The sequence below is a fragment of the Bufo bufo genome, chromosome 11 (assembly GCF_905171765.1).
Source record: "Bufo bufo chromosome 11, aBufBuf1.1, whole genome shotgun sequence".
NCBI classification, from domain to species: Eukaryota; Metazoa; Chordata; class Amphibia; order Anura; family Bufonidae; genus Bufo; species Bufo bufo.
In genome coordinates this window covers 2,666,255-2,690,492 of record NC_053399.1, presented here as the reverse complement: position 1 = coordinate 2,690,492, position 24,238 = coordinate 2,666,255, and the positions used below count along the sequence as shown (strand labels likewise).

Genomic DNA, 24,238 nt, shown 5'->3' with positions numbered 1-24,238 from the left:
TGAGAGGGAGAAAGAAAAGCCTGGAACATAAATCAGAGAGATAACGGTCAGGGGGATTTATCTCCAGTATGACACCGGCTGAGGGCGCACGCAGCAGACACGACAGAGTGCAAGCTCCGCAGCCACACTACTCATGGAGGTCTACAGCAGCCACATGGCAGGACGGAAGAAGGAGTCTTCATTTCTATTATATTCCTAAACATTACATCAAAGAGGCAAAAGGACATTTACAGTAGGGCTCATACGCAAATCATGGATCCACAGAACAAGGATCCTGGCCGAGTGCATGCCCCCATTTATTTACTTCTGTAGAAACGCCCTATCCTTGTCCGCAAAAGGCACAAGATTAGGACATGTTCATTTATTTATTTTTTGCAGGGCCGCAGAAAGGACATACGGATGCGGAGAGAAGACGGTGTGCTGTCCGCAACTGCTGTGGCCTCTTGAAACACAAACAAACTACAGCCGTGTGCATGAGCGAAGTGGGGGGCGGTATACAGAAAGCGCTCAAATGTGGGACCACGTGAAACCCAGGACCCCCCTCCCCACACTGCGCTACCTTATTCCTGCGGTCACCCACAAGACACTCTACACAGCCCCGCCCCCTGCTGATGACATCACCGATATAATGACATGTGATCAGACATGAGATCACACACACCTTATAAAGTCCTGATCAAAAGTTTAAGACCACTTGAAAAATGGCCAAAAAATGATATTTAGCATGGCTGGATCTTAAAGGGAATCGGTCACCTGCTTTTACCATTTTAAGCTGTCACCATCGCCATGTTCACTAAAGTCTGCTTTTTTTTTCTTTCATTTTGATTTAAAAAAAGCCCTTTTTATGATATGCTAATGAGGCTCCAAGGTGCCCAGAGGGGCGTTCTTTTTCCTCTCTGGTGCCCAGTGACGCCCCCCTGCAGTGCCCAAGAACGCCTCCTGATCCTGAAATAACCTCCCGCAAACAGTTCCACCCCCTCCCCACGCCATCTTCTACCTTCTAGAAATGCCCCGTCCTTCTTCCTGTCGGCGGCCAGAAATCTTGCGCAGGCGCAGTACCGCCTGCGCGATCATCAACCGCCTCAGGGCAACAATCTGTGTCATGAGTAAGGGCGCAAATTGTCTTCAGTAGCCCGAAACGCGTAGAGAACGACTTTGTAACTGTAACTGGATGTGATTTTACCGCAAGCAAAATAAATGTTTTCCTTTACCGAAGTGGAGCTGGATTTTTTGAACCATATTGCAATACGTTACCCAGGCCTGACACGGGTCCTCCGTGCTCACAGGTGAAGGTGGGGCAGGTGAGAGCTGCTGAACTTTCTTTTCTCCTCAGGGCAACAGCCTCAAAAGTCTCACTGGGCAAGTGACGTAATCTGAGCGCTGTTGCCCTGAGGAGGTTGATGATCGCGCAGCCCACAGGCGGTATTGCGCCTGCCAAAGATTTCTGGCCGCCGACAGGAAGAAGAACGGAGTATTTCTAGAAGGTAGACGATGGCGTGGGGAGGGGGCGGAACAGTTTGCCGGGGCTGTGGGAGGTTATTTCAGGATCAGGAGGCGTTCTTGGGATTCAAATTAAGGCGGGCTGGGCACTGCAGGGGGGCGTCACTGGGCACCAGAGAGGAAAAAGAACGCCCCTCTGGGCACCTTGGAGCTTCATTAGCATATCATAAAAAGGGCTTTTTTTAATCAAAATGACAAAACGAAATAAAGTAAGAAGACGACTGCTGGAAATAAGGTACTTTAGTGAACATGGCGATGGTGACAGCTTAAAATGCTAAAAGCAGGTGACAGTGTCTTGACGGACAGCCAATTGGATCCTCCGGCTCAGTGCTGATGACATTTTTTTGGGGTCTTCCACTTTACTTTTTTGTTCCATAACCCTCAGGATCATTTAAGAAATTCCAAATGACTGTCTTCCTGCGTCCCACCTCAGCAGCGATGGCGGCTGTGAGAGACCCTGCTTATGCCGTTCAACAACCAGACCACCTTCAAAAAGGGAGAGTTGTTTTGCCTTTGCCATCACAACGTGTGACTACCTGACAGAAGATGACAATGAATCCACATCTTTGCACAGATTTGGCCTTTTAAAGGCATCTGGTCCTAAACTTTTAGTCAGCTGAAAAACAGCCTGTTTCAGTTTAATCGTTATTTTCAATTATTTGAATGCTCAAAAAATGTTTAGTCTCCCTCCCATTTCTCCTTGTTGCATGTTGAAGCTCCACTTGGAACCTTGTTAAGATCCAGCCATGATACATAGGATTTTTTGCAATTTTTCAAGTAGTCTTAAACTTTTGATCAGGATTGTACTAAAGGAACATCTATTACTGCTGACAACCTGCCTGTATATCCTGTCTGAGAGGTAGAACAGCCCCGCCCCCTGCTGATGACATCACTGATATACTGACATGTGATCAGACATGAGATCACACACCTTATACTAAAGGAACATCTATTACTGCTGACAACCTGCCTGTATATCCTGTCTGAGAGGTAGAACAGCCCCGCCCCCTGCTGATGACATCACTGATATACTGACATGTGATCAGACATGAGATCACACACCTTATACTACAGGAACATCTATTACTGCTGACAACCTGCCTGTATATCCTGTCTGAGAGGTTGTCACAGCCCCGCCCCCCGCTGATGACATCACTGATATAATGACATGTGATCAGACATGAGATCACACACCTTATACTACAGGAACATCTATTACTGCTGACAACCTGCCTGTATATCCTGTCTGAGAGGTAGTCACAGCCCCGCCCCCTGCTGATGACATCACTGATATAATGACATGTGATCAGACATGAGATCACACCCCTTATACTACAGGAACATCTATTACTGCTGACAACCTGCCTGTATATCCTGTCTGAGAGGTATGAGAAGTGACACATCGCCATTAGAACAGGTGGAACGCACACTTGCGCCACCCGCTTCCGGGTCGTGTAACGCATCACAACGATGCGCTCCAGCAACGTCATTTCCGGCTGTTGGAACGCACCGCGATACTAGCGGTGCGCTCCTTCCTCTTTGATGTCACTTCCTACCGGTGGAACGCACCGAGACACTAGCGGTGCGTTCCACCTCAATTTTAGCGCAAACAGACCGGCAGATCCCACCCACCACACCATCACATGCCGGCTTCATTGCTCCTATATAAGAGTAATGACCGGTATGGTAGTGTATGCATGTATTTACATCTCGGCGGCCATAGGCTCCCACATAGGTACTAGCATCTTCCACTGTTTACCTCCAGCGGCACAGGTAAGTAACTACTAGTTATATGATTTTCCTGATATGATTATTCATGATGAAAGCAGTAAGGTGGTAAATTACCAGTATGAGGGTCACTGTTATAATAAAATTGATCATATATACCAGTGACGTACGATAAGATTGAGGATTCTAGTTCTGTGTGATAAAATTAGTATAGGATCGAATGTCACATGTTATATGTAAGTGCACCTATAGTAGAATATAATAAGAAAGTATATGTTAAGATGCTATATCAGCAATTGTAATATCCCGACAATTGACCAGGTAGAAATAGAATTCATAAACAGTGGAATATCATCCATCCTTAACGAAGAACCAGATATTTTTACCATTGTAATCGACATGAAATTGACAAAATAATGAAAAAAAAACGGCACAATTTTGTTTTATTTTCCATATGTATGCATATTATGTATATATACCTATTATCAATGATGTAATTGATTGAATATGAATTGTCATTAAAATTGCCCTATTAAAATTCTCAGTGCCTGACGAAGGCCAGACACGGCCGAAAACGTTCGCACAAAATATTTTTTGCCACATATCCATTGAAAATAAATAAATCAATGAACGAAACCCATTGCTGTGATTTATGATTTCAATGTCTGAGAGGTAGTCACAGCCCCGCCTCCTGCTGATGACATCACTGATATAATGACATGTGATCAGACATGAGATCACACACCTTATACTACAGGAACATCTATTACTGCTGACAACCTGCCTGTATATCCTGTCTGAGAGGTAGTCACAGCCCCGCCCCCTGCTGATGACATCACTGATATAATGACATGTGATCAGACATGAGATCACACACCTTATACTACAGGAACATCTATTACTGCTGACAACCTGCCTGTATATCCTGTCTGAGAGGTAGTCACAGCCCCGCCCACTGCTGATGACATCACCGATATAATGACATGTGATCAGACATGAGATCACACACCTTATACTACAGGAACATCTATTACTGCTGACAACCTGCCTGTATATCCTGTCTGAGAGGTAGTCACAGCCCCGCCCCCTGCTGATGACATCACTGATATAATGACATGTGATCAGACATGAGATCACACACCTTATACGACAGGAACATCTATTACTGCTGACAACCTGCCTGTATATCCTGTCTGAGAGGTAGTCACAGCCCCGCCCCCTGCTGATGACATCACTGATATAATGACATGTGATCAGACATGAGATCACACACCTTATACTACAGGAACATCTATTACTGCTGACAACCTGCCTGTATATCATGTCTGAGAGGTAGTCACAGCCCCGCCCCCTGCTGATGACATCACTGATATAATGACATGTGATCAGACATGAGATCACACACCTTATACTACAGGAACATCTATTACTGCTGACAACCTGCCTGTATATCATGTCTGAGAGGTAGTCACAGCCCCACCCCCTGCTGATGACATCACTGATATGACATGTGATCAGACATGAGATCACACACCTTATACTACAGGAACATCTATTACTGCTGACAACCTGCCTGTACATCCTGTCTGAGAGGTAGTCACAGCCCCGCCCCCTGCTGATGACATCACTGATATAATGACATGTGATCAGACATGAGATCACACTCCTTATACTAGAGAGGAACATCTATTACTGCTGACAACCTGCTTGTATAACAATTTTGGTTTCTGTCTTTTGACAATGTATGTAAATTTAAAGGGAACCTGTCATCACCTTTATGCTGCCCATACTAACGGCAGCATAAAGTAGTGACAGGCAAGTTGATTTCAGGGGTCTGTCATTTAGAAGTTAAAAGTAAGTGGTTGCCGAGAACTAATATCATAATCATTGCAGCCCAGGCCTTGAAGGAGTCCAGTCTACCTAAAAGTCCTGGTTATTCATGAATTCCTGCTCTCCCGCCCACCTGCTGATGACTGACCGGCTTCTACCTAGGTTTTCTCCCTTTCTCTCTAGGAGAGAACTGCCCATCAGCAGCAGATGGGCGGGGAAAGCAGAAGATTAGGAATACACAGGACTCTTCTCAGGTAGACTGGACTCTTTCAAGGCCTGGGCTGCAATGATTATGATGCTGGTTCTCGGCACCACCAATAATACATGCCGGATGTGAGGTCTGTGTGTCCCCCCCAGTAATACATGCCGGATGTGAGGTCTGTGTGTCCCCCCAGTAATACATGCCAGATGTGAGGTCTGTGTGTCCCCCCAGTAATACATGCTGGATGTGAGGTCTGTGTGTCCTCCAGTAATACATGCTGGATGTGAGGTCTGTGTGTCCTCCAGTAATACATGCCGGATGTGAGGTCTGTGTGTCCCCCAGTAATACATGCTGGATGTGAGGTCTGTGTGTCCTCCAGTAATACATGCTGGATGTGAGGTCTGTGTGTCCCCCAGTAATACATGCCGGATGTGAGGTCTGTGTGTCCTCCAGTAATACATGCTGGATGTGAGGTCTGTGAGTCCCCCAGTAATACATGCTGGATGTGAGGTCTGTGTGTCCTCCAGTAATACATGCTGGATGTGAGGTCTGTGTGTCCCCCAGTAATACATGCTGGATGTGAGGGCTGTGTGTCCTCCAGTAATACATGCTGGATGTGAGGGCTGTGTGTCCTCCAGTAATACATGCTGGATGTGAGGTCTGTGTGTCCTCCAGTAATACATGCTGGATGTGAGGTCTGTGTGTCCCCCAGTAATACATGCCGGATGTGAGGTCTGTGTCTCCCCCAGTAATACATGCCGGATATGAGGTCTGTGTGTCCCCCCAGTAATACATGCCGGATGTGAGGTCTGTGTGTCCTCCAGTAATACATGCTGGATGTGAGGTCTGTGTGTCCCCCAGTAATACACCCTGGATGTGAGGTCTGTGTCCCCCCCAGTAATACATGCCAGATGCCACAACAGACAGCAGGAGCCGAAATATCTCCCTGTGTTTTCACCAGTAGTCTAGTGATTGTGGCGGTCTCAGAGCCGGACCCCCACCGAGTATAACATCCTCCAGGTGTCTATAACTTATCAGACTGGAGGTGAACACAGGTGTGAGCACCATTCACATTCTTATATTACATGCACATTTACCCAAAAATTCATGGTGAGGATGAAGAAAACTCAGCCGTGAGCGGTCAGCAGTCTGAAGTGGGTCCCACAACCCTGACTGCTTCCATCTTTTCCGACTCCTGACAGTAAGGTCTTCACCTGTGATGATGGTCGATGGCTCCACAGAGGACGGCACCATTGCCTACAGGAGAAGTCCTGACATTCATAGATCTGAAGGACTGCTCTCTACAGTCACAGCGGCCACCATCACCCAGAACCCGGATACTGGACCCCCTGCAATCTGTCCCCGTCCTGCTCTGTGATATAATGGAGGCTGCCTCCGCCGGTCTCTCCATCACACCCCTCACAGAGCCCGCTGTTTAGCATCATTATTGGTGTCAAATTAAATGACCTTGTGTGACAGCCGCGTCTAGCGCACGATACCAGGAGGGACTGGGAAGAAAAATGGCTCCGCACGGCGTCTTTAAAAAAAAAAAAAAGCCAAGAGTAAATTACCCTGCCTGAAAGGGAGCAATAATTAGCCCTGAGTAGCTTATTAAAAGGAGGTCACAGGCCAAGCAGCCATCTGGGATGTGTGTTTTCTACTGATTGTTTTTACACGGATCCACACACTGTATTAGCTTTCATGTCAATGCACCTGCCGAACCCCCCCAGGGAGCCATTAACTCCTTCCCTGCTGGAAGCCATTCATCACCCTGCATCGCTATGTGCTGCTCACACTGCCGAGAAACCGGGTAGCAAAGCTTACAATCCATGGCGTAAGAAAAGCTGCAGTTGACAGATCTTCGATCAGACGGCGGGATATTGGAATCTACCTCCTGCCTACGAGGAGGGCCATCACTACACACGGCAACCTACCTGCTGGCGGCCAATCCTCCTGTACTGTGCCTAAGACACCACCAAAATTAGGCAGTGTTCACACGCTGCTGTTAAATTACAGTTCTTGGCACAATTTTCACAAACTCTCTCAAAAACAAAGACAAGCACCATCCGCCTGCACGGTGAGAAGGACTGCAGTACATACAGCTCAGGAGACGTCCCAGCCGCATTGTGACCGTCCTCTCAGGTCACCCACTATTTAATAAAACACTATCACACCCTCGGGGGGTACATCTACACATTTGCCCCATTCGTCTGTTCTGGCACAAGGCTCCTATTGAGGCCCCTTCACAAAGGGGTTAAATCATGAGAGGAGTGACAGGAAAGAGTTAAGTGTAAGACTCTGATCTCTTCTATCAAGAGCAGAAATAAAGCGCCGCGCATTCTAATACTAATTATTATCCAAATGTCTAATTTATCAGATTAAATCGTATGGGGGGGGGGGCATTTTGCAATTTCCATTCAGTGGGATTAGCGGCTCCGGAGAGCCTGGATCCGGCCCCTCTATCCCAGCTGTTTTTGGAACAGTCATTGTACTGCGGTCTGATTGTCGCCTTTTATGATAACGCAGGCGGTTTATTGCAAGCACCGCTATCACAGCGGGTGAGAAGGTTAGAAGACTGAAAGTCAGTCGCTCTTTACACAGGTTTTATGGTGAGAAGCCAGAACCACATTACCAGTAACTAAAGACGCGACCTGCGCTCTAAAGCAGGTCCCATCTGGACTATACTGGCCTCGATACACATGGCCGGGTCTGTTACTGGCCGCCACCATGTGCTGAGATGGATAGATTTGTCTGGCGACTATGAACCAGACTGGTGCCCGCCATCTTCCACAATGACTGGACCAGGAGCACTGGTGAGGGTGACTGGTGACAGGTCCGATTTCCGTAATTAGTCTTCGTGTCAGATGTAATAAAGGCTCTGAATCCAACGCGCTGAGCGTGACATATTCCTATGACAATGGGGCGACGCTGACAGACAGGGGTCTTTATAGAGGGAGACACCATGGGCATAAACAGAAGTGTCCACTGACAAACAAGGACAGCCGTGCGCGGTGGACGTCACTGCCCGGACCCCGGTCCTGCCCTGGCAGCCATAATCCCCGGGCCACAATCGCTCAAGCTCAGGGGAACGAGACGCAGTTTTATAGTCAACTGTGGATTCCCCTGTAGCTTCCACATCTGTTTTCTGGTTTTGACATCTGGCAGAGGACCTCAAAACTGGGGCCGAACGCTTCCGTTATGTCCTCATTCATTGTCGATGGGGACAAAACAGAACAAACCAGATCAGGACGCATTCCGTTCCTGGCCGGACACAAAACCGCTGAAAGCTGCAATTGTGTCCAGTCAATGATGCCGGATCTGGTTTGCTCAGTTTCGATTTAATACAACCACAGCGGAACAAGTGCATCTGGATTTATTAATCGAACTGAAGCGTTTTCTCCGTTTTCTTTAGATCCTCTGCCGGAGCCTCCAAGCCCTTCTTACTTTTTATACCTGTTCAGACTTCAAGGTCAGGTACTCATAGAAATGCAGCTCTCTGGCACAGCAGGGGTTAAAGTGAGGCAACGCGGGGTCTCTAGCCCCTGCACAATCTGTGTAGATTCAGAGGGGCCTAATTTGCAAGTAAATTGCCACAGTCACATCCTTATGTAAATCAGTGCCCTCCCGGTACCGCGCTGACGGAGGAACATAAGTGTTCAGCTGCCTGAGGGTGCGAGGGTGCGAGTCTGCGAGGAAGATGGAGGAGAGTCACATCAGGCACACCTGCTCCACACCCAGCGGATCCACTCGTACCTCGACCATCACCTTCACTCAGGATTGTCAGCTCATAGGAGCAAACCGAGTACTTCTGGATTCCTGAGCTCAGAGGCCTCAGCTTAACGTCTGCCGCCATCACTTCTCCAGCCGCTCATTACTAATCAGTGGAAGATTTCATCTGCTGTGGACACGAGTCTCGTCACAGAGCTGACGATTATTACATATCTACACCGAAAGCCTCAGCATATGATTGAGCGACCTGGTGAGCAGCAGCCAGTGACCTGAGCATGCCCAAACTAAACAGGAGCAGCGGCCAGTGACCTGAGCGTGCCCACACTACACAGGAGCAGAGGCCAGTGACCTGAGCGTGCCCACACTACACAGGAGCAGAGGCCAGTGACCTGAGCGTGCCCACACTACACAGGAGCAGAGGCCAGTGACCTGAGCGTGCCCACACTACACAGGAGCAGAGGCCAGTGACCTGAGCGTGCCCACACTACACAGGAGCAGAGGCCAGTGACCCGAGCGTGCCCACACTACACAGGAGCAGAGGCCAGTGACCTGAGCGTGCCCACACTACACAGGAGCAGAGGCCAGTGACCTGAGCGTGCCCACATTATACAGGAGCAGCGGCCAGTGACCTGAGCGTGCCCACACTACACAGGAGCAGCGGCCAGTGACCTGAGCGTGCCCACATTATACAGGAGCAGCGGCCAGTGACCTGAGCGTGCCCACACTACACAGGAGCAGCGGCCAGTGACCTGAGCGTGCCCACACTACACAGGAGCAGAGGCCAGTGACCTGAGCGTGCCCACACTACACAGGAGCAGAGGCCAGTGACCCGAGCGTGCCCACACTACACAGGAGCAGAGGCCAGTGACCCGAGCGTGCCCACACTACACAGGAGCAGAGGCCAGTGACCTGAGCGTGCCCACACTACACAGGAGCAGAGGCCAGTGACCTGAGCGTGCCCACACTACACAGGAGCAGAGGCCAGTGACCTGAGCGTGCCCACATTATACAGGAGCAGCGGCCAGTGACCTGAGCGTGCCCACACTACACAGGAGCAGCGGCCAGTGACCTGAGCGTGCCCACATTATACAGGAGCAGCGGCCAGTGACCTGAGCGTGCCCACACTACACAGGAGCAGCGGCCAGTGACCTGAGCGTGCCCACACTACACAAGAGCAGCGGCCAGTGACCTGAGTGTGCCCACATTACACAGGAGCAGAGGCCAGTGACCTGAGCGTGCCCACATTATACAGGAGCAGCGGCCAGTGACCTGAGCGTGCCCACACTACACAGGAGCAGCGGCCAGTGACATGAGCGTGCCCACACTACACAGGAGCAGAGGCCAGTGACCTGAGCGTGCCCACACTACACAGGAGCAGCGGCCAGTCACCTGAGCGTGCCCACACTACACAGGATTAGAGGCCAGTGACCTAAGGCTGCCCACACTACACAGGAGCAGCGGCCAGTGACCTAAGGCTGCACACACTACACAGGAGCAGCGGCCAGTGACCTAAGGCTGCACACACTACACAGGAGCAGAGGCCAGTGACCTGAGGCTGCCCACATTACACAGGAGCAGTGGTGTCCATTCATTCAGGTATACAGGTCACAAAATGAAGAAAATTCTAATTTACAGAGAAAACAAATGAAGTGCATTTCTCCCTGACCCCATCCACACAATGATGACTACTGCAGTCATTCAGTGCATATTAATGGCCAATACAGATCATGTACAATACAGAGGTCAAATATGGACAACCCATGAGAAACATCTAGTAACATGTAACATATATATATATATATATATATATATATATATATATATATATATATATATATTACCCCCTACAGCCTGATGACCCCAGCCCCATACTATGTATATATTGACTCCAGCCCCATTCTACAGTCTATATGTACACACTTCATCCTGACCCACAGCCCTGACACCATTCAGCTTCACCCATCTGCTTGCTCTCTATACATCCTCCTATGCCAGGTTAACCCATCCCTCGTCCTCTAGCCCCTAGTATGTTCTGTCCAACCATTCATTTTGATAAATCAGGGAGTTGTTTTCGGCAGTGGGGTTATTCTGAAGTGGGAGCAGCACCAAGTTGCGGTGAAACAGGGGTGTTACACTGTGTGCTCACATTGTACGGGGGTTTAGATAATGAATCATTTGTGTATAAAAGTCTATATACAGTGAGGGACAGAAGAAGTATTTGAACACCCTGCGATTTTGCAAGTTCTCCCACTTAAAAATCATGGAGGGGTCTGAAATTCACATTGTATTCCCACTCTGACAGAATAAGGCCTCTTTCACACTTGCGTTGTCCGGATCCGGCATGTACTCCACTTGCCGGAATTACACGCCGGATCCGGAAAAACGCAAGTGTACTGAAAGCATTTGAAGACGGAACCGTTTTCCAAATGCTTTCAGTGTTACTGGTTGCCATAGTAGGAGCGGGGAGCGGTATACTTGCCGTCCGTGCGGCTCCCGGGGCGCTCCAGAATGACGTCAGAGCGCCCCATGCGCATGGATGATGTGATCACATGATCCATGCGCTTGGGGCACCCTGACGTCACTCTGAAGCGCCCTGGGAGCCGCACGGACGGTAAGTATACCGCTCCCCCGCTCCCCGCTACACTTTACCATGGCTGTCAGGACTTTAGCGTCCCGGCAGCCATGGTAATCATTCAGAAAAATCTAAATGTCGGCTCCGGCAATGCGCCGAAACGACGTTTAGCTTAAGGCCGGATCCGGATCAATGCCTTCCAATGGGCATTAATTCCGGATGCGGCCTTGCGGCAAGTGTTCCGGATTTTTGGCCGGAGCAAAAAGCGCAGCATGCTGCGGTATTTTCTCCGGCCAAAAAACGTTCCGTTCCGGAACTGAAGACATCCTTATGCATCCTGAACGGATTTCTCTCCATTCAGAATGCATTAGGATAATCCTGATCAGGATTCTTCCGGCATAGAGCCCCGACGACGGAACTCTATGCCGGAAGACAATAACGCAAGTGTGAAAGAGGCCTAAAAAAAATAAAAATAAAAAATAAGAAAATCACATTGTATGATTTTTAAAGAATGTATGTCTTGCACTGCTGAACATACAGTGGATATAAAAAGTCTACACACCCCTGTTAAAATGTCAGGTTTCTGAGACAAAGATAAATCATTTCAGAACTTTTTCCACCTTTAATGTGACCTATAAACTGTACAACTCAATTGAAAAACAGAGGGAAGAAAACGAAATATAAAAATAAAATAATATGGTTGCAGAAGTGTGCACACCCTCAAACTAATACTTTGTTGAAGCCCCTTTTGATGTTATTTCAGCACTCAGTATTTTTGGGTCTGAGTCTATCAGCATGGGCAAATTTTGACTCTGCACAAACCCTCCAGATCTGTCAGACTGCGAGGGCATCTCCTGGGCACAGCCCTCTTCAGATCACCCCACAGATTGCGAGGGCATCTCCTGGGCACAGCCCTCTTCAGATCACCCCACAGATTGCGAGGGCATCTCCTGGGCACAGCCCTCTTCAGATCACCCCACAGATTGCGAGGGCATCTCCTGGGCACAGCCCTCTTCACATCACCTCACAGATTGCGAGGGCATCTCCTGGGCACAGCCCTCTTCACATCACCTCACAGATTGCGAGGGCATCTCCTGGGCACAGCCCTCTTCACATCACCTCACAGATTGCGAGGGCATCTCCTGGGCACAGCCCTCTTCACATCACCTCACAGATTGTCAATCGGATTCAGGTCTGGGCCATTCCAAAGCTTTAATCTTCTTCTGGTGAAGCCATTGCTTGGTTGATTTGGATGTCTGCTTTGGGTCATTGTCATGCTGAGAGATGAAGTTCCTCTTCAGGTCCAGCTTTCTAGAAGAAGCCTGAAGGTTTTGGGCCAATATTGACTGGTATTTGGAGCCGTTCAGAATTCCCTCAGGCTTAAAGAGGACCTTTCACTAGTTTAAAAACTAAAAACTAAACTGTATCAGTGGGCAGAGCGGCGCCCAGGGGTCCCCCTGCACTTACTAGTATGTCTGGGCGCCGCTCCGTTCGCCCGGTATAGGCTCCGATGTCTGCGCTCCCTTTGTTGTACTGGGCGGAGTTTTTGTATTAGGGTTGTCCCTTGCTGCAGCGCTGGCCAATCGTATCGCACAGCTCATAGCCTGGGAGTCCCAGACATACTAGTAAGTGCAGGGGGACCCCTGGGCGCCGCTCTGCCCACTGATCTAGTTAGTTTTTAAACTAGTGAAAGGTCCTCTTTAACTAAGGCCCCAGTTCCAGCTGAAGAAGAACAGCCCCTTGGCATGATGCTGCCCCCACCAGGCTTCACTGTGGGGATGGGGTTCTTCTGGTGATGGGCAGGGTTGTTTTTGTGCCAAACATATCTTTTGGAATTATGGCCTAAAGTTCCACCATGGTCTCATCAGACCAGAACACCTTTTCCCACATGCTTTTGGGAGACTTCAGATGTGTTTTTGCAGAATGTAGCCTGGCTTGGATGTTTCTCTTGGTAAGAAGAGGCTTTCGTCTTGTCCCTCTACCCCATAGCCCAGACATATGAAGAATACGGGAGATGGTTGTCACATGGACCACACAGCCAGGACTTGTCCGATATTCCTGCAGCTCCTGTAATGTTGCTGTCGGCCTCTTGGTCGCCTCCCAGACCAGTTTTCTCCTCGTCTTTTCATCAGTTTTGGAGGGACGTCCAGTTCTTGGTAATGTCACTGTTGGGCCATATTTCCTCCACTTGATGATGACGGTCTCCACTGTGTTCGATGGTAGATCTAATGCCTTGGAAATTCTTTTGCCCCCTTCCCCTGACTGATAACTTCTAACACTGAGATCCCTCTGATGCTTTGGAAGCTTTTTTTCTTCCCTCCACCTAAAAGATTTCAGTTTGTTTTTCAATTGAGTTGTACAGTTTATAGGTCACATTAAAAAGGTGGAAAAAGTTCTGAAATGATTTATCTTGGTCTAATTTTTTACAGCACAGAAATCTGACATTTTAACAGGGGTGTGCAGACTTTTAATATCCACTGTAAGTATTTGAATACCTGAGAAAATCTGTGTTAATATTTGGTACATTTGTTTGCAGTTCCAGAGGTCAGACGTCTGTAGTTCTTGACCAGGTTTGCAGACACTGCAGCAGGGATTTTGTCCCACTCCTCCACACAGATCTCCTCTACATCTGTCAGGTTTCGGGGCTGTCACTGAGCAACACGGAGTTTCAGCTCCCTCCAAAGATGTTCTATTGAATTTAGGTCTGGAGACTGGCTAGGCCACTTCAGAACCTTGATATGCTTCTTACGGAGCCGCTCCTTGGTCATCCTGGCTGTGTGCTTCGGGTCGTTGTCATGTTGGAAGACCCAGCCACGACCCATCTTCAATGCTCTGACTGAGGGAAGGCGGTTGTTGCTCAAAATCTCACAATAAATGGCCCCATTCATCCTCTCCTTAATACAGTGCACTGGCTCTGTCCCCTTCGCAGAAAAGCCCCCCAAAAGTATGATGTCCCCCCCCCCCATGCTTCACAGTAGGGATGGTGTTCTTGGGATGCAACTCATCCTTTTTCCTCCAAACACGACGAGTGAAGTTTAGACCAAAAAGTTCTACTTTGGTCTCCTCTGACCACATGACTTTCTCCCATGTCTCCTCTGGATCATCCAGATGGTCATTGGCAAACTTCAGACGGGCCTGGACCTGTGATGACTTGAGCAAGGGAACCTTCCGTGCAATGCATGATCTGAAACCATGACGGCGTAGTGTTCTACCGACAGTGACCTCTGAAGCTGTGGTCCCCGCTCTCTTCATGTCATTGACCAGCTCCTCCCTTGTAGTTCTGGGCTGATTCCTCACCTTTCTTATCATCAGTGATCCCCACGAGGTGAGATCTTGCATGGAGCCCCTGTCCGAGGGAGACTGACAGTCGTCTTTAGCCTCTTCCATTTTCTAACAATTGCTCCAACAGTTGATCTATTTTCACCAAGCTGCTTGGCAATTGCCCCGTAGCCCTTTCCAGCCTTGTGGAGGTCCACAATTTTGTCTCTGGTGTCTTGACAGCTCTTTAGTCTTGCCCATGGTAGTAGTTGGCGTCTGGCTGACTCTGGGGTGGACAGGGGTCTTTAAAGAGCGCAGACAGGTGCTACTAAGTTAGATTAACGAGTGGAGTAGAGGTGGACTTTATAAAAGGCACAGTAACAGGTCTTTGAGAGCCCGAATTCTTGCTGTTTCTCAGGTGTTTTTTTGTAAGTTCTGTCTCTGAGTAGGAATGCACCTACAATGTGAATTTCAGACCCCTCCATGATTTTTAAGTGGGAGAACTTGAAAAATCGCAGGGTGTTCAATTACTTCTGTAATAAAGGGAAAATAGCATTCTTAATACAGAATGCTTAGTAAAATAGGGCTGGAGGGGTTAAAAATAATAATAAAACTCACCTCATCCACTTGTACACGCAGCCCGGCTTCTCTTCTGTTTTATTCTTTGATAACCAGGAGGAAAAGGACCTGTGATGACATCACTGCGCTCATTACATGGTCCATCACATGATCCATCACCATGGTGATGGATCATGTGACGTCACTGCGCTCAACACATGGTCCGTCACCACAGGTCCTTTGCCTCCTGGTTATCAAAGAAGACGACAGAAGAGATGGCGGCTGTGTGTACAAGTGGATGAGGTGAGTTCCATATTTATTTATTTTTTACCCCTCCATCCCTATTGTACTATGCAGTCTGTATTAAGAATGCTATTATTTTCCCTTATAACCATGTTATAAGGGAAAATAATAATGATCGGGTCCCCACCCCCGATCATCTAGCAACCATGCGTGAAAAACTGCACCGCATCCGCACTTGCTTGCGATTTTCACGCAGCCCCATTCACTTCTATGGGGCCTGCGTTGCATGCTGCGATTTTCACGCAACGCACAAGTGATGCGTGAAAATCACCACTCATGTGCACAGCCCCATAGAAATGAATGGGTCCGGATTCAGTGCAGGTGAAATCTCGCCCGTGTGAAAGAGGCCAAAGTATTATTAACCTGTATCAACTCCAGATTAAACAAAAACACAGAAATGTCCTCCGAATCTCAGCCAGATCACTGGGGCATGTTCACACGTCAAAGGTTTCTGGTAGAAATGTCTGCGACTTTAACTTTATACATGTCAATGGGGTTGTTCCTGCAGTTGGGGCATGACTTTTCATCCCTTATTAAGATTAAATGGACAGGTGCAGACATTACTGCCGCGTGTGAATTCACCCATACATACCAGCGCCAACACCATTGTGAACATGAACAAAATATCCAGCCCCCATCTTCCCAGATCACTGCTTCAGAGACAGACATAATGTGGTGACTTCCATCAAACAGTAGGATGGAGCGCCCAGGACAGGGCGCACTGCGCAGACACCTGAACCCCAGACATTTCCTCTACATAACATGGAGTTCATAGCTTCCACATGTACAAATACCCAAGAACATATGAAGAATAACATGCGACAAGCATGACAAAAGGTTTATCTCCAACCCTCCCCACTTCTACCAGATGTGTGAACCCCTTCCTTACACATACAGGAACTTCCTACTACATGATCCTAGATACCCAGCGACCCACAATGTAATCTGCCTGATGCCATGGAACCCTTATGTGCTGGAATGAGCATGAGAAAAACGACAATGCAGAGCACATGACAGACACAGAGGAAGGAACATGTCATCTACCTTTACTTCTCACTACAGCCGGCAGGTGGAGTCCGCGAGAGCAGGAAGGCACATCATATAGAAAGAACACGTCAGACACATCATTTTAGGCGGCATTCTCCAAAAATGACAAGTTTCAAAAGGTCTTAAGGTAAGGGACACAGCACACGTGAACACAGCACACAACACACGTCCAGCAATGGTCAGGCCTACAGCACAGCCCCCTGGGGCTGACATATCACAGACGGGGGCAGTCTTGTCAGCAAATTGGAAACGGTGACATCACTGAGGATGCAGGCATGACATCATGGCCTCTGGTAACCAATGTTTCTTTCACTTCTTTGGGTTTAGTCGCTGACTGCTCCTTGTTTGGCCATAAAACAGCAGTCAGATGTTCAATGGAGGAAGTCTTGCTTACCCAGGAATCTTTAGGACCCCCCACCTCCCCCGCACATAACCCCCAGGGTGTCTGTGCTGCGTTCAAAATCATGTGAACTTGCATGACCATTGCAGTAGGTGGGGGCCACAGGGGCATCATCCGGCCCAATGATCCCAACACTTCTCCTGGTAACAAACAAAATCATGGATGGAGTCTATGAAGAAATGTAATGCAAATTCCATCATATCACAAGGTTTGGGTAAAATGAATGAAAACGACAGAGTAGGATGGCGCCTGATGGGAGTGCGTACCTTGGTCATCAACCATGAGATTGGCCAGTCCTTGAGAGAGAAACAGAGATTGACAGAGAAAGAGAAGAGAGGTTACACAGCAGTCATACAATACCCCAGCAAAGGGGATTGTGGTGTCACATACTTAAATGACAAGTATGGCGACCTCATCACACCCTATCTCAGCTTTCTAAGTCGTGCAGGAAAGCTGGCCTCCAGGTAGAGGAGAGAGAGAGAGAGAAGAGGCCATTACCAGCTGGGGGACAGAATATACAGGTAGAGGTACAGGTACCACCGAGACGGGCAGGTATTTCTGGCTGATGCTCCTCACTAGTCCCGGGCCTCGAGGAGCCTAACTCGATTACTTATCAGTGAAACAGAGTTCTGCTAAGACATGACTACACTTCAAAGCGGTCAGATACCTTCTGATAGGACTCACACTGCACATCTTGTCTTGGTGCGGACACTCACCTGGAATGTCATTGACATCTAACGTGGCATTCAGAGAAGGGAAAGGAGAGAGAGAGAGAAAGGCGGTCAGACCATATCAGTGTTGCATGGCACAGAAAATCCCATGCAAACCATACAAAACACCCCCCAACACACACGCATGCAAGTGGAGGTCACTGTGCATGGATCGGAGGTCTCTCTGGAGCATCTGTCCGCTGGTGAGCAGATCCACACACACCTGGAAGAGTATTCGTTAGAAAATATTCATGGTTATTAAGACAGAAGGACAGGAAAGAAATCCCCCTGGATTCATCTTCATTACACCTAAGGCTCTTGGATATGGCAGAAGTCAGCTCTACCTTTCGATTTGGACACTATGCTAGCCAGAAGCGTTTATATCATAGCTGGCCGCGCAGAACAGGCCGGTAGTCTGGGTAGGTACTTAGAGGTCCCACCTCCGTGTAGTGCAGCTCAGCAGACAAGGGAAGATGAGGGGCAGGGCCCCCGCTGACCGTGCACTGAGGGCCCCATGACAAGGCGCTTGGTGCACCATCATGGCCGTCCTGCACAGGTGAAGGCATAGATATGGCAGAGTAAATATTTAATCTGCGCAGCCTTTCATACCTTTATCCCCGTGTTTCCTGAGACATTTGATCCGACATCGCATGCAGCCTGGGGTCCACTTACCTGTCCTGTTGTCCCTGTTCAAACATCACTAGGAAACATGAGTGCATAGAGCATATGAGGAAGGGTCAGGTTAACCAATTCACTGCTGGCTTACGCTCAGCCCACAGGAAGAATTTAGTAAAAAGACCTGACAAGAGATAAAGAACTACTACTCCCAGGATGCCCTGCAGTGGAAGTTCCCTACTGCAGCTCCAGTGAGCTGTAAATATTGGACATTGGTTGAGCGCTTGCTTGTTTTCCCGCTTGCTCATGTCCGTTATAGTTCCCATATAGAGATAAATAGTAATTACACGTAAACTTCTCCGCTCCTCGCACAGCCCCTGCTGTAATCCAGGAGCACAAGATTTGTGACCCAATTCCTGCCTGCCACAGTTAATCTGGGGAGGGGGGCTTCCAGCCGGACACAGATGACATTTTCCCAGCTCCCCCCCTCCAATAGGATTTACTCTGGATACATGGAAGGCTGCGGTTCACATTATGTAAGGCCTCAGATACACGAGTGTATTAGACAGATATGTAATATGGTACCATAGACAACTATGTGGCCATATTGAACGTCTCTGTGGCTCTGAAGCACACAGAGAAAAATAAATGGTGGCATATTCTCCCTCCAAAACCCTGCGTGGAGTGCCTATGGATGGATGATAAAGACCCGTGTGCACCCCGCCAGGTCAGTCACTAGGTCGGTTATACTTTGGGGCTGTTGCCGTCCGGGGGGCAGAGGTCATATAAACACGCACGCCTCTCTTCCCGACAGTGTGTTTGCACAGCACAGCGAGGACCCTGATGGAGCTTAGCGGGAATGTATCATATAACACACTGGAAACCTGAATAAAAGGCCAGCGAGTCACGGGGGTATTAAATATTTACCTCCAGTGGTATCAGGAGCAGAGCAAATTAACTGCTGCGCCCCGTGGACTCAGCCGTCAGTCTGATCTCATCCACTGTATCCACATCTCAGGCAAACTCTGCAGTTATATATGTAAGAAAGGCCGCCGTTAACCCTTTACAGGCGGCTTTGCAGGCAGTTATACACGTCCAGGGGTCTCAGTTAATCAGACCAGCCCCTCGTCATGTGATCTGTACAGGGTGGGGGGGGGGGGGTGACCTCATTACCACACGATCACAAATTACTTCCTAATCCTCATTATCTGGGGGCTTCCTAAAACAATAATATACGGAATGTCTCCAGGCCAAGAGCAGTCTCCTAATCCCACCCAGCGCTGCCCGCACCCCTACTCTCAGGCTGATCCCCTCTGGACATGCGGGATTTCATTGTCACGGAACATTAAGCACCAGAGATTTCTCCTGTCCAGTGATCATTTGGGGCAATCTGCCACGCAGACGGGACACCGACAGGGTCTGGACCATGACGAGCCAGAATAAAAAGATCAGTGGAGACAATTTCCCTATTAACCCCTCCACTCCCAGGCTACAAAGCCCCCTTGTCTGCTCTGTGTGGGGAAGAAAAGTATAGGATTAGTGAAGACCTTCCAGGAAAAATAATAGATGCAAAAAGACAGCAATGTAAAGGAAAAGCGAATCACAATTGTTCCCGTCCTGGAGGGGACACTCACGGCGCCACGGTCCAGGTACCTGTAAATTAAGGCATCAACTTTTGCAGCCAAAACTTTTTATAGCCCTAAAGCGTGATCGTCCACACACCGCACAGACTGCGGACCCCGAGAAATCCTGCATCCGCACTGCCCTGCCATGTGTAAGGCCACAGTCACACCTGCAGCTCTGATCAGGATTGCTAGGCAGTTTTGGAAGGCAAAAATCACTGATTATAAAAAAGAAATAAAATAATAAGGACAGATAATAATTCACTTATTTTCTTAATCCATTGCTGCAGGGGTCGGCAAGTTTTGGCACTCCAACTATTGTGAAACTACATCTCCCAGCATGCAGACTTGCACAGCAGTTATTCAAACTCCCATACAAGTCAATGGAGCATGCTGGGGTGCTGGAGGCTGCTGACCCCTGCACTGCTGCTTCCAAAACCTACATGTGTGAATATACCCCAGCAGAGAACCTGGGGTATATTGGACAGGTAGACTGAAGACATCTTGGCTGATTTATGGGGAAGTGCCGCTAACCAGCTTCTCTAACATCTCTGGTTCTGGCTGTTGGGCGATGCAGGCATCCAGAGCCCCAGGAGAGGACAGTATTGATCAGGGACCTCCGCTGATTACAAACTGATCGCTAATTGAAATTCTCTAAAGAATAAACCGTAACGTCCACCGGGAACTGAAGCAATAAGAGGACTTCTATCCAGTACTAAGTCTATGGGCAGGGGCTGAAGCAGATGGAGGGGAGTTACATGGAGAGAGAGGAGACGGGAAGAGTCATGGGGGACATTACATGGAGTAGCTGAGCTGTGACAGCTTTCAGCTATCTGGGTAAGGATACTTTCACATCCGTGCTTTGGTTTCTGGTGTTGAGATCCGGCAAAGGATCTCAAAACCGGACCAAAACATTTGATTTAACACATCAGGATGTATCCGTTCCGTTAAGATGTGGTTGTGTTAAATCAAAATGGAACAAACTGGACCCATCACTAAAAAGCAAGGTCAATGTGTGATGGATGCGGTTTTTTAACATAAAAAAAAAACACCACACATGGATCCGGCACCACTGACACATCGTTTTTGTTCTGCTTCGATGACCGGACACAAAACCGCAGCTTTCAATGGTTTTGTGTCTGAACACAAAACTGAAAGCATCCTGAACGGAGCACGCCCCAATCATAATACATTGGACCTAAACAGAACCGTTTGCGCTCGGTTCTGAGATCCTCTGCCGGACCTCAAAATCGTAATGCCAAAATGCTGATGTGAAAGTAGCCTCATAAGGGTCAGGGTACATGGTGCGGTGGCGATATTGTGGTAGTAAGGCCTCGTTCGCATGTCAGTGACTGCGAGACAAAACCAGCTGCAGGTCAAGAGCCCAGAACCGGAGCAAATCTTTCCATTACAGCTTATCCCTGTGTAGACAATCACTGACCCACTTACATGTGAACTAGGCCTAACACTACCACAGCATGCGCAGTAATGCATCTCTCCGCAGCACCATTACTGCCTCATGTGAATGCAGCCTCATGGAGAGCTGGGAAGGGGGTCTTGGGCATCCATGGCTGAGACCACTAATTGGCTGCAGAGGTCGAATGCTGGTACACCACAACATCACCGTAACCTGTAACTAAAGACTGGCAGGAGACCGGTCTCTGTACAGATCGGTGAAAGAGTGAAGAGGAAAAAACGGACTATTTTGTTATTTTAGAGCATTTGCTACTTGGACAATCCCTTTAAGCAGAGTATGGTGTATGTACACCTAGTGGCACCATTGTTACTGGTGCACCATAAAACCGGTGCAATCTGCAGTCCTGTATGTAAATGATGGAGACCGGTACCTACTGATCAATCAGAAGTGTTAGGACAGATAACGTGACTCTTCATCCAGGCTCCCCGTTATTAGAGGCACCGCTGTGTGCCCTCAATGTAGAAGTGGACTGCTGGCTATTTTATGGATACAGATCTCATCATTAAGACCAAGTTCAGATGTGGCAAAAATCTTTCACAAATCTGCACCAAAATCCATACCTTTTGTACATTTTGATGCATATTTAGCAGTGGATTTTCTTCAAATGTCCTCCTTTACTAAGCAAACAAATAGGCCACATAGAGATAAACTGTGGATATGAAGTTAAAAGCATGTTCTGAAAACCTGCCACATGTGAACTTGGTCTAAAGGAGAATACTGTGGATTTTCTTCTTCTGCTTACTCTCACATCTAAGAGGTAAATGCCATAACCTCCCAGGGCCGAGTGTGAGATTATCTTCACTGCCGCAAGTCTCTAAAATCTGGGTAAATAAGAATGCAGACTGTATCAGGCATGTAAGACAATCCCTGGACGCTCCTGTCATTCACAGCGCCTCACTGTTATCTACAGAACACAACATGGCGACTGTTAAGGCAAATCCCAGTCACCAGCCCTGTCCATCTACCAGTCTGACTCCAGATCCTACACATAAGGAAAGCAGCACCTGCAATATTTTCTTATTAAGACAGTCACATTATTAAAGGCTAATTAATCCTTAGATATAAAAATGAAGGGGCAAAAGCGCTGCTCAGAGCACACATTCAGCCTTCATTGCTCCTACTCAGCTTTCTGAGCGGAGACCAGACCCCTAGAAAGTAGGAGATTGCCCCTTTGCTTTTCGAGTCCATGGAGGAGTAGCGTGCTCCGAGCAGTGCTGCTTCCCCTCTATTTGTTTCATCACAACAGGACAAGTGATGAATGCCACCATACACTGTCTGGGGTCCCGAGCCCCCCCACTGCATGTCACATAAGTGCCCTGTGAATGGATGCCTACACCCTGCCTATGGAGCTAACGGACAGGGTCCAATAGCGCCTCCACAATCATAGCGCTGACTGTGACGAGACAATACCTTTAACTATACGCTGGCAGATTTGTTAGAGAAACATTCCCAATAAATCAGCACTGAAATACACAAAGAAAAATCTGCAACATACTGTACGGCTTGTGATATGGCTTTCACTGCAGATTTCAACCTTTACAATGCCAAAAGTGAAAATTGCAGCAAAATCGCCCACTCTTTGGCAGCAGAATAAAACACGCTGCTAATCTGAACCGTATCCATTTGCACTGCGCTTACTTTGTTGTGGATTTTCTTTGCAGCGAATTTCCCTCCATGTGAACATACTCCAACAGTAAGCAGAACCACCATTCTCTCTCTGAAGCGTCATTCCAGCTTACCTTCAGAGCAGAACTTGCCCACATAGCCAGTCGCTGTACAGTCACAGGTGGGCTCTCCGTCCAGCAAAAGACAAGCTCCTCCATTCTCACAAGGATTATCGGTACACAGCCCCTCCAGATCGAAGCGCACTCGGTGACTCCCAAGCAGCCTGGGCTCAGAGTTGCCATACTTAAGGTCCTGTAAATATCCAGAGAACATGGGTATGTCCCTGACCATACTGTGTGTGAGAGCATCGGAACGTATATCCCCTGGCACGCCGGCTACAAAGAGGTCACTAACAATATTCATGTTCTGCCTCTGTGGCCGAACCTCTGCAGGTATAGCCTCTCCATCTAGAACCATTGTGGTCCTTAGCCGATTTCGACTGACCATTACAAAGTGCCAGCCGCCATCGTTCACCTTTTTATCACTTAGAACTGTGGTTTCAGCACAATCAATACTGAACTGCAACTGAACTCTGCCATCTGCCAGAGAGAGGCAGAGGAAGTCACAGATGCCACCATCATCGAAGTAGAGCAGAAGGCCGGTGGAAACGTTGGTCCTGAGCTGGAAGCTGAGGTCACTGCGGGTACTGGCATCCCAGCGCAGGTAGCGAGCCCACTGGTTGGGAAGTCCCATGAACTCGAGCCCTAAGCTCAAGCCTAAGACGGAGCCCAGGAGAAAGCTTAAATTAAGAGTGAGGCTGAGAGAGCAAAGGCCAGAAGACATGGTGATGTCAAGAAGGACGGAGTAGGAGCAGGAGGAAATGAATGAACAGAAGAAAAATCCAGGATCTTCAGAAAACAGCACAGGTATCCAGACTTCTTCAGCCTCTCCAGAACAGTCTTCTCTCACAGCTGCTAAAAGCAAAGGGTTGTGCAGAAAAACTGTTCTAGGTCTTCAGAGTGTAACCAATCCACATTCACATCTAGGGGGAAAGAGAAGGAGAAACAAAGGGTTAACGAGAT

General features: G+C 48.3%; 1 protein-coding gene across 2 annotated transcripts in view; it reads right to left on the bottom strand.

Moving 5' to 3' along the window:
- Nucleotides 1–23,999, bottom strand: part of NRXN3 (neurexin 3) — a 335,275-nt gene extending 311,276 nt beyond the window's left edge. For both annotated transcript variants that reach the window (XM_040411260.1, XM_040411261.1), the window contains exons 1-3: nucleotides 23,291–23,999; nucleotides 17,844–17,861; nucleotides 17,394–17,423 (exon numbers count right to left, since the gene is read on the bottom strand). In XM_040411260.1, coding sequence (XP_040267194.1) covers nucleotides 17,394–17,423; nucleotides 17,844–17,861; nucleotides 23,291–23,999 — 757 coding nt within the window. The remainder of the gene's footprint in view (nucleotides 1–17,393; nucleotides 17,424–17,843; nucleotides 17,862–23,290) is intronic.
- Between the last annotated feature and the right edge of the window lie 239 nt (nucleotides 24,000–24,238).